At 41.0% G+C, this 11600-nt stretch overlaps 1 protein-coding gene across 1 annotated transcript; it reads left to right on the top strand.

The window, feature by feature from the left end:
• The first annotated feature begins 491 nt into the window (after positions 1–491).
• On the top strand, positions 492–10683 carry ppp2cab (protein phosphatase 2 catalytic subunit alpha b). Its single transcript, XM_037119971.1, has 7 exons — positions 492–851; positions 7641–7850; positions 7930–8103; positions 8267–8356; positions 8600–8761; positions 9105–9223; positions 9423–10683. Exons 1-7 carry the CDS (start codon positions 750–752, stop codon positions 9493–9495), a joined length of 930 nt encoding a protein of 309 aa, XP_036975866.1. The 5' UTR covers positions 492–749; the 3' UTR covers positions 9496–10683.
• The last annotated feature ends 917 nt before the right edge of the window (positions 10684–11600 follow it).

The following is an 11600-nucleotide window of genomic DNA, read 5'->3' as shown; positions in this document are numbered from 1 at the left end:
TTTCCCTTCCTTTCAGTCACCTAATGTCCGGACTTGCTCTGGTTGACTGTATCAAGCTTGTTGCAGCAAACACGTAGTGTTCTACCTTTTTCACATACGCATTGGTAAACATGCTTGAATGTGGAAAAAAATGGTGGACTTCACCTTTAAAAACATCTCTGAAGCACTTGTATTTCCATTTTATGACATATTATATTGCTACAGTGAGTTGATAACTTTAGTTACTAATTACTGTACTTTTAAGAGAATTCGTCCACTTAAAAAATTTGTTTAGATTCAATTTAGGATTAAAAGAACAGGGAGTGAGGAAAGAAGTAGCAGGCTAAAACACACAACAAAGGCAAATAATATTCCAATATCTCAGACAAGTCTTTTCCCAGCAGCCCACATCAGTTTCACGTTTGTTTTAAGGCTTTACGTCACGCTTAACAATCCGTGCTTTTATTTAGAAGGTCACAACCGGAAATGCAATGTTCTCTTGCAGTCAGCTCCACACAAACAAACTTCCAGGCGGGGTGGACCAGCCGACTGACGTCTCCCCTCTCCCTCCCTCCCTTCAGTTTTAATTCAGTCAAATCATAGCGACCTGGCAGCCGGAGTCACTTACATGCGTCTTTCCTTCAGAGAGCTAGCAGCACTTTCTGTGTTCGCTTTGTAAGCCCCTGAAAAAGGCCAGAACATCTGGGGGGGAGTAGTCCCTTAACCGAAGCCAGCTAAGGAGCAGCAGCGGCCCCCGAAAACACACAGAAATGGACGAAAAGGCGTTTACGAAAGAAATTGATCAGTGGATCGAGCAGCTCAACGAATGCAAGCAGCTATCGGAGGGACAAGTGAAAACCTTATGTGAAAAGGTGAGACACGTTTTTTTTTTTTCTTTAAAATTCCTCCCCTGTAATTCCAAACTTGCTGTCAGTGTCTTCCCTCTCCTTACCGACGCCTTCCAGACATTCTTAAAATGGCGTCTATAGTGTACATTTCACTGCGCTGCGCGTATATTTGACAGTCATTATGAGTGTTTAGTCGCTTTTTTCTGGGTGTGTAAATCTTTGCCAGTCGGATATGACTGGATGTAATTGATTACTAGCACATGTCGTCGTTTCGTGTGGGTTTACCAGCCAGCAAGGGTCAGCTATACTGGGAATTCTAGTCACATACCACATTTACTGCCTCCCTCATTCAGACTGTCACAGTGACCTGTAGCATCTCTTTTAGCCAGCTAGCAGTGGCAGTAAAAAGTCCACTTGGGTTTGAAATCAAGTGTGACTGACTTACTGTACATTTTGTTTAGCTTCTTTAGGTACAAGGTAGGAGAGGAAAAGATGAATGTCGGTATCAAACGAGTAAAAATGTATGGAAAAAGTACAGTTTTATATCTCTGTATCCTGAAAGAGTTTTTCTTAATGTGATGTACACTAAACTGAAGCACCTTGAAGGTTGGTAACTGTGCAGTGAACATGGGGTGAATCCAGATGAAGTCCTTCATGCATGTGTGCTGCATGTTTACGAAATTGCAGTAACCCTCCATCTAGCTTCTTATTTACATCTTTTGTCTATAAGTACTCAGACTGACTTTTTACAGTCCATAAAGTTATCAACACTCAACCTTGAACATGACACTTCATGGTGTCATTGTATGAAGACGCATCATGTTTCTGGGATACATATCCATGTATAGGACATTGGTTCTGTTGAGACTGAACTTTTAACTGACACAGTAGCATACATCTCCAATATTTTCAGCAACCATTCCGTTTTCTTGCTTTACTTCTGCTTTGGCTGATGATGACTGGCCAGCAGATTCTGCAGACTTCTCTGGTCTGAGCTGGAGCTTAACCCCAATCTCCTCAACATCCTTTCTCCTCAGACCACCTGCTGACCCAGCTCCAGTTTTTCTGCTTCAGAGACAAATTTCACCCTTAAACTCTTTAACACAGTTTATATCCTAAAGTGCAGTAATTTCTTACAATTAAATTTGTTAATAGTTTGCTTAAACCTTCCGTAGCGTTCTACACCATTTTTCCAAAGTGCACATTGTTGTTTCCACCTTGTGTCATGCACTACTTAGCAGGCACCAACTGCTGGATCAGTTGACACCATTCTCTGTTGGACCTATAGCTTCAGTCTGTGGTGGTGAAGTTCAATGTACATGTTTCTGGCATCCCAGATTTCAGAGTTGCCGTTAAGCTTGACCCTGATAAGGGAGGCTAAATCTGGACAGATGTTTTTTTTTTTTTTTTAATTGCCATTTGCCAAATCCGTTCTTCATTCTTCGGTGCAGCTCTGTCCCTTGTAGCTCGTAAAGGGGCTGGAAAGCTAGGCCCACTACCATGTTTGGAGTGCTGTGCGCTCAAGGTTAATGGCATGCTATTTTCAAGTGCTCCTTAAACCCAAGCCTTTTTTCTCATATCTGATATGGTCAGTTATATAACATATCTAATTCTCTAAAAGTTGTATGTTTGTGTTTGGTTTTGTTATTTTCTAGATTTGTGCCATCTTGTTGATGTAGGAAACTTGGGATGACTTGAAGATGATTTTGTGGCTTTTGAAGGACAATGTCTGTTTTTATCTGACTTATTTTGAACTTCACAGGCTTTTTTTCCCATCAGCATATATGCTTTGACATATCGTCTGTCTTGCAAAGCTGCAAGCATCATGAATCCACTTGGGTCAGAGCTGCGCAACATGTGTGGCCAATTGAAGGAATTGATTTGATCTGCAAGAAAAAGAAAAGAAAATTATAATATGGATGGCTGTTTATGCTGGTCTCTTATCCCGAGTATAGTAGGCAGTTTGACAGTTTAAGTCAGTAAATTAAGGAACTTGCAATCATAGTGTTCTCCTGTTCTTAATTCATATCCACAGGAGAGAAAACAGTTTAGACCAGATTTGACTTTTTTTTTCCACTTTTATTCTCAGGGCGTATACCATATAGTTACATTTTGCATTTTAACGATACAACACTGTGGCCTGTGGTCATCTGTTAAGTTTCAGTGTGGGCACCCCTGATTTAGATACAGGAACTGCAATAATAATGTTGTGTTTTTCTTTCCTGTTGCTTTCAACTTCCTCCAAAATGCAGCAGAAATGCTGTAAAAGTAGCCAAGAGGAAACAAGACAAGCTGCACAGTTTCCTCACCCCAAGGCTGCATCATTGTCACAGCTCACACGTGCTCTTATTCGTTCCAAACTGCTGTCTACCTGCATGTACCAATCCATCCATCCATGTGACTTTTGTTAATATATTCTGTGGAATGCACCTACACAACATCCCCCCTGATTTAAAAATAGCAGAGGATATGATTGATTTTTGGGTTGCATCACTAACACAACCAAAGCCATTGTTGCTGAGGGGATCAGAGTGTGTGACTCAGGATTACACTATTCATTGTGAGTCAGAGAGCGGCCGTCTCTGTTTTGGGATGTATGGGGGTGGGAAGGGATGAGATGTGCTGTGTAATCTGTCCTTAGTCTTTTCATTTTCACTTTCCAGCTAGCTAAAAAGGCAAACATGCCAGAGTCTGTCTGGTGGCTAGTGTGCAGGGATGAGGGAATACTTAAACACCTTGTCTTGTTCTTCGTGATCAATGCAAATTTGTCAGTTCTCGGCATTGCAGTGTTTTCCCCTCACAAGGCTATAGATTTGTTTGTTTGCAGAGTAGTGTTTAAGAGTGGAATCTTGTCACCTTTTTCAAATTAAAGGACTGCACACAATGCTCTGTTCACTGGAAATTGGTTTACGTTTTTGTTATTGTACAGAGTAAATTGTAATTCAACTCATGACGTGCTTCAAACAGGCGTATCCTTTTCATGGTCTTTAGTTTTTCTTTCTGTTCAAAAATAAACCTTCTGTGAGTTACATAACCATCGAGACATGTTACACTTCAAGTCTGATGCCCTGTGTCTGTTCATTTGATTTCTTTATGCAGCGCTGCTCGCTAACCATTTCGCGAAGATCCAGCTCATTTATCTTGTATGTCTTGAGTCAAATAAATCATCTGTTAAGGGTTTTACACATGAGAGACTTAAAAAAGGCAGTACATGGTGCAGAGGGCAGCGATTTTACAGAGCTGTAATGAGAGATGGGTAAAGTGTTGTAATCTGAATTTCTTTTCAAATATTAATTTCATCTGACATCATATAAAGTGTGTCAGGCTGATGTAATAATTTGGTCATGAGGAGATATGTTGACCCACTTCCAGTAGCTCAGGTCCCCTGAATGACCTCGGTCTATGTTCAAACCAGTTCGATGCAGCCAGTCAGGGCAGCAAATAAAGCTTTGTTTGCCATCTGAGGTCACGGATTTACTCAGAAAAATGAGTCAGCGACAAGGACTTGTGATGGTTCGTGTACCCACAACAACGTCTGATATATTTAACTAGACTTTCATCACCTTTTAATGAAGCAGAGCGGAAATCCGAAGATTGCATAACACTGATATCATAGACATCAGCTGAAAGTACGCTTCAATGCAGCGACCTCTGCTAACACCAAATCACTGACATTGGCAAAAGGTTGTTAAATACAGCTTGCCAAAATTCACTGCAATTACCGTGCTGGTGCTGATGTTCTCTCTGATTATAGTGCTGTTGTCAGGAAGATGCCTTACTTTAACTACTATAATCATTCTGAGTGAGGTCACTGGTTGTTGTAGTTTTGCCTTGTCGTCTAGCTTAATTCCCCCCACGTCGTCTCCGGGAGCACCTTTGGCCGTGTTTAACTCTCTTTAATGAGATTATATTGCGGCAGCCGGGAAAATGCTGACTTTACTTCTCAGCACTCGGCTAAGCAGTTTGTTGACTGTGTGGCGGCTGACATCTTGGGCACAGCTGTAATCTGGGCCAAGGTTCCCTCCCTAGTGCACCCTCACTGTGGTATTTCTGCTACAGGTGTGGTCAGTACTTTGGGCGAGGTGCTTACGTAACCTCTGACGCATCTTTTTCATTCACAGCTGGACCGGCATCCACAGTAGGAGGTGTGACCCAATTAGCATACTTCTTCTATTTGTGTGTAATATTACATCAGATAGAACTTAATCCAGTTTGATGTTTTTATTGTTCTCTGTGACGTTTTTCTTGTATTGTTTGGTACCTGATCATAACATAAAATCTTGCAGGGTATTTGCTTTTTATATAGGTATAAAGGCAAATGATCTGTGTTTATTTACAGCTACGGGGTTATGAAGATTGGTCTCTTGAGTGGGCAGACTAATTAGAGGATAAAAACCGCATACATACAAAATTAGTGGTTAAATAACACAGCCCACAGAAGGAAAATGTAATTTGTATATGAAGTTGGCTTTGAGCTGGCCTCGCCCAAAGTGCACGTTAACCAAGTTACCATCACTTACGCTATTTTAGGACACAGAGGAGATATCTGGTGTGTCAGTGAACATGTTGCTCATTCAGTTTAGTGAAAGGGCCCAGACACACCTAACCGACATCATAGAAGCAGCAGTGACGAAGGCCTGTGTCCCAGCCAAAAAGCTTCAGTAAACACAACACTGACTACAGCTGATGGCAAGCCAGAAGACTTCAGGCTGCGAGTATACAAACTGTTGTTATGAAACACCAGTGCTTACATTTTTCACTCCACTCTTGCTAGTATAGCCACTTCTGATCAAGAATATGTCGAATAAAAAAGTTGGTTTAAACCAGAAGAAACTGCATTAAATAGGTGAAATAATCAGATTCAACACATTCAATTAGCTAAAAAGCGACAAGGGCTGACTACTGACCTTTCTACTTCTGAAGCGCAGTACAGCCTCTGTCCTTGATTTCTAATCTACCATATAATCTAAAATCATCATAGACCATGATGGAAAGGGTTCACTGTGTGACTTAATGTTGGATTTAAACTGATATAAAAACTGATATATGAAGAAGAACTGATGATTTTGAACAGTGAATGTAAGGATCACAGACTACTGACTTTATGTTTTTTTTTAATCTTCCCCTCATCTCAGTCAAAGTGATTAGGAAGAGTGGATTTGAAAATATATTGCTGCTCTACTTTAGAGTCCTGTATTATACTCTCTCTGGTTTAGCCAACCACTTGCCTGGTCAATCTGTCATCTGCAGCCCAGTGAAAGTTAAAAGGCCTCCTGCCACATGGCAGTACTGGCACGTGGAGAATGTGTATATCTGTGTAATATAGGTCAGCATTGTGCAGTGCTGCAGCACCGTCCTGGTCATTCTGGGTCAGTCTCTCTCTGTCCCATCTGCTACGGTGACAGGCCAACTTCAGCACTTTGCCACTGTCAGTGATCTCAGCCTCTCACCCTGGTATCATTTGTTTTTAAATGGTGTGGTGGAAGCTGCTTAGATTGGGGCACAGATGAAAACGGCTGATGTTTGAAAGGGTTTTTGGGTGTCAATGCAGAGGGACCTTTTCTTTGGAATCACATCTCAATAGTCCTTTGAAAATGGCCACTGCATAAAAAGTGTGATTGTGATTTTACAGATGCCTCACTCTGTGTCCCCTGGTGCCCCAGTGTGTCAGACATGTCTGGTGGTCATTCAGCTCAGAGCATTTCTCACTCAGCCCGAGGATTTATTTGCTTCAAAGCTCCTTAAAAGAGCTCATCCAGCTGACTGACCCCTTAGTCAGACCTGCTGAGCTAGACTGACTCCAGGAATAGTCCCTGTTGTGGGTCTCCAGATTTAGTATTGGTGCTGTTTAAAGATTTCCCACTATTTTTAGTTTTGTTTTAATCAGGAAATCACTGGTAAAGGTTGCAAAATGAGCTGACAACTGCTGACCATCATTAATAGGATATCCACATACCTTTTTTTTTTATATTAAAAGTATCTTTTCTGTTATCAAAAGCCACATAGGCAGTTGTTTAGATGATGCCAGATAAATGAAATCCTCTGCACATTGTGTGTGACTGTCTTGTCTGCCTCAGCAGACAACAGTAGCCAAGTCTTTCCTCTCAAACACTGGCTGTAGGCAAGATACTGAGTCATACGCTGCTGCAGCAAGTTTTAGATTACGCCATGATGAATTCTGGGTAAAATGAACCGTGTCCAAGAAAAACATTTTTAACAGTTCCACTTTTAGATGTAGCGGCTGGCTGTTGTGTTGCCATAGTCTTCATAGCTATAATGGAGTCCTCTTAAAGTAATACTCAGAGGAGAGTTTCATCCAGAATCACCGCGACTGATTTCCTCTCTCTGCATTCGGAGCATCACAGTAATTGATTTAATGAATTGCTGCAGTGCAACCAGATCTGTCGTTTCCAGCACTGTAAAGCAGGCACACAGGAAACGAGGGACACACCCACCCGCAGAGGGTATGGGCTTATTTCCTTGGAGAGATTATGGTGGTAATGTTAGGGGGTTGTGTTGTAATCACTGTGTAGCATCTTAATGTAGACCCTGCTGGAGGCTGATGTGGAAAGTGTCTGTTCCTGAAATATAGATGGAGAACAAAGAGTGACATAGAAAATTACAGTGTACACAGCATGTGATTACAGTGCAGGCTCACATGGATTTTCCTGCATTTTAATGAGCAAATCACAGCAAAATGGCTCAGTACTGGACTTTTTAAGATGATTTAATCCCCTATGACCTTTCATGCAACATGTTTTATTTTTCCTGCTTCATGACCTAAAGTTATAGTATATGTTTTTTGGGTTGAAGGCAAAGGAGATCCTAACCAAGGAGTCAAATGTCCAGGAAGTGAGATGTCCGGTGACGGTGTGTGGTGACGTACATGGCCAGTTCCACGACCTAATGGAGCTGTTCAAGATCGGAGGGAAATCTCCAGACACAAACTATTTGTTCATGGGAGACTACGTAGACAGAGGGTACTACTCTGTAGAAACCGTCACTTTACTTGTAGCACTTAAGGTAAGCAGTATTTGAAACGTCCACATACATTTGATTTGTTTATAAAACTGAAATTCACACATAGCCATGTTTGTTTAAGGTACGCTACCGGGAGCGCATCACAATCCTCAGAGGGAACCACGAGAGCAGACAGATCACACAAGTGTACGGCTTCTATGACGAGTGCCTAAGGAAATATGGTAACGCCAACGTTTGGAAGTACTTCACAGACCTGTTCGATTATCTCCCCCTCACTGCCTTGGTAGACTCTCAGGTGAGACATGTCGGTTTGTTACACTTGTTTGATTAAAAATGGACTGAGCAACTACTGAACAGTAGTTTTTGTCGTAACAGAGACTAACTTTATACTTTAGAAAGAAACCTATAACAATGCTAGTTGAGTTAACAATACTGACATTTTCCTCTCGTCCTTTCAGATTTTCTGCCTTCATGGAGGTTTGTCACCGTCCATCGATACATTGGATCACATCAGAGCACTGGACCGTTTACAAGAAGTGCCCCATGAGGTAAAGATGATACTTAAATTTGTGTATAATTTTCAAAAACAAAGTTACAAGCTGCTTCCTGGTCAGGAACATCAAAATGTAGTTCAATAAAACAACTAATCATCAACAAATGTTTGTAAAAATCTGTAAAAATGTCGTATGTTTGCAGTTAAACATGATGGTGTGTATGTGTTCAACTAATCAAAAACAGGACTGTGTCTGTTTCCTCACTAACATGCTTCTCATCCTCTTCGTCCTCCACAGGGTCCCATGTGTGACCTGCTGTGGTCAGACCCAGACGACCGCGGTGGCTGGGGCATCTCTCCTCGAGGAGCCGGCTACACTTTCGGCCAGGACATCTCTGAGACTTTCAACCACGCCAACCGCCTCACATTGGTGTCCCGTGCCCACCAGCTGGTTATGGAGGTACGTGTCTGTATACAGTACGTGTTAGAGAATGACTGTATATTTGCTGCTGCGGCTGATATAGTGAGTCAAGAAAACAAGATTTACATCAGTTGAGTACACTATCTGATTTTAAAAGTCAACATGTAGTACAGGACAGTGACTTTAGCAGTAAATAGACTTTCCAGCTACAGTCAAAACTTAGACACATTTTTTTCTTCCAACCACCGCTGTTACAGAAAACAGTCATATATCACCCGCTAGCACCTTCACTCTAAGTTCAACAACAGTTCAGATTCATTTCATAGTATCACTCTCTCCTGAATTGTACATCTCCAGTGAATAATGTATCTGCCTCCCCCAGGGTTACAACTGGTGCCACGAGAGGAACGTGGTGACAATATTTAGTGCTCCCAACTACTGCTACCGCTGTGGCAACCAGGCAGCTATCATGGAACTAGACGACACCCTCAAGTACTCATTGTAAGTATGACATAAAAATTGGGAACTCATTTAGTTTAGTTTTTTTGTTTGTTTGTTTGTTTTTATTATTAACTCCCCATATACTACTATGAAATACTGCTACATGATGTGTAAATGTACAAAACATTCATCATAAAATGAGAAATGAGTGCATCCTTACAAATGTGATTTGTTATGTCTCCCTTTTTCCCATAACCAGCTTGCAGTTCGACCCCGCGCCTCGCCGAGGGGAGCCACATGTCACTCGCCGCACCCCAGATTACTTCCTGTAAACTCGTGACCTTTGACCCTTGTACAGTCAGGTCCAGTATTGCCATGATGTATGACCTTCAACCGATAAGAACATGAATGAGGACGGGGTGGGTGGGAGACTGGGGGTGGGGTTACACAGCAGTGCACATTGTATATCCACACAAAGACCTATTTAAGCATTTAGCAAAAACAATGTCTGTGTGTCTATAATGGACCAAACGGTGTGTGCCATAATCATTTCAATAATTAATGCTGAGGACTTGTATTGAGTATCTCCTCCAGTATGTAGAACAACAGTGATGGTTAAAGCTGCTGTAAGCGTTGTTGTCATTTTAGCTAACTTCCTGTCTGTTTTGCAGTTAGCAGTCCCCTCCCTCCTCTCTACGTTGCCACACTTGCAGGTTTCTTTTCTTTTTGTTGAAGCGCTTTGCCTCTTTCTTTTCTTCATATGTTTTTCTTTGCTCAGCCTGTTATGTAGTATAAGCTGTCACCACGAGCGCAGGGATTGGTAGCTTGCATTGGCCTGCCATTGCATTTTAATGGTATCATCCTGCTGTCCGTGCATTCACGGGCAGACAGGACCGCCTCTTTGTGATGTCTGTCCTGATTGGAAAACATGCGCAGGGATACCAGAACATTTCTCTTTTACTGAATGAGCAGGGGGAGAGGAGGCATTGGTTACTGACTAAACACAACAGGACACAGAACTATTTAACACTTATTTTAAAAAGGAAAAAAAATGCTTACAGCAGCTTTAAATTCCTCATCCTGTACCTGTGTAGCTGGACTGATGGCACCGAGGTCCAAGAAGAACATTTGCTACTTTGAATGCGGCTGTTTGAACCCCACATGCCCATGGCTTATATTTAGGAGATCTGAACATGATCTGTTTGCACTTTTGTAAATCTAAAGAAATGTAACATATGTCAAAAGAAGGAAATTATTTCACACTACAGATGTTTGTTTTTTTTTCTTTTTGATTATTTTTTAAAATGACAAATAAAGCCCCCATCAGGCAAGTTTTACACAAGGTTTCTTTGTCCTGCGTGACTTTTAAGGAAAACTCTTCTTCTGCAGTCACCCAGCATGGTGTATATGATTGACAGATGATGGAGTGTTCATCCGCATCAACTCACTAACTCCCTCTGAACTACAGAGTCTGTATTAACCAAACCATTTGAATAATAAAGATGAAGGTGGCTCCTTGATGTGACTGTGCTATTTTTTTCTTGTTCTTGTTCTTGTTTTTATGATACTGTAAAACTTTGCCCTGAAGGTAATGATAGCTGGTGTGTTGATGTGGCTTTAGTGGTCCCTTTGCGAGTGATTTTATTTTCAAATTGAACCAACTGGAAGTCAGCCAGGTCACCAACCAGGGAGTAGCTGAGCCATCTGTGCCGCAGTTTGCTGGCATTTCTCCAATTGAAGAATCAGTTCAGGACGCATGTTTTGGAAAAGTTTACTTCCCTTCTGATGACCTTCTTCCTTTTGGAAATTATTATTATGATGACTGAATTATTTTACACAGATAAATAGTTTTTCATGCATATGTTTTCCCTTGTCTATTTTTAATAGGTTAACTGTTATCTCTATTGAATTGGACTTTCTCCTCTGAAGAAGAGATTTGAATCTCAAGGGCTTCCTGGTAAAATAAAGATGAAATAATTGAAATTAATTTCATCATATCAGAATATCTTGGTTGATATTTGAAATTGTCATTTTCTTTTTAATTATGAAATTATATTTAAAATCTGACATCTCTGGTTCATTCACCACTAAGGCTGCAAAGTTAATCAAACATAACAATTGCAATCTAACAAAAATCAAATCTTGTAACTAAGAAAGGATGCTCAAAATTATGTCCATTGACACATAATCTGTTGTATTTTTCATCCTTTTTTACAATCAAGATTTCAGAACCCTAATAAGATCTGTTATGCTGAAACTGCAGTCTACACTCTGCCAGAGTGCAGTCATGAGGGTCATGAGCAAAATATTTATGGGCGGATCACAAACAGCTTTAAAGGTACATATAACCAACAACTGTATATCGGTGTGTAGCAGCTGTACCTTTCAATTAAGGGAACTTGGCTTCATATTATCATCTGTATTTATTGGCTTGAAT

The sequence above is a fragment of the Acanthopagrus latus genome, chromosome 13 (assembly GCF_904848185.1).
Source record: "Acanthopagrus latus isolate v.2019 chromosome 13, fAcaLat1.1, whole genome shotgun sequence".
NCBI lineage: Eukaryota > Metazoa > Chordata > Actinopteri > Spariformes > Sparidae > Acanthopagrus > Acanthopagrus latus.
Note: the sequence above shows the minus strand (reverse complement) of the source record. Positions and strands in the feature narration are given on the sequence as shown.

Bases quoted from the DNA above. Each gene is read 5' to 3' on its own strand.
- ppp2cab (XM_037119971.1), top strand. From the start codon at position 750: ATGGACGAAAAGGCGTTTACGAAAGAAATTGATCAGTGGATCGAGCAG. The intron at 7,851-7,929 runs GTAAGCAGTATT...TGTTTGTTTAAG, and splicing joins CTTTACTTGTAGCACTTAAG to GTACGCTACCGGGAGCGCAT. The intron at 8,357-8,599 runs GTAAAGATGATA...CGTCCTCCACAG, and splicing joins TACAAGAAGTGCCCCATGAG to GGTCCCATGTGTGACCTGCT.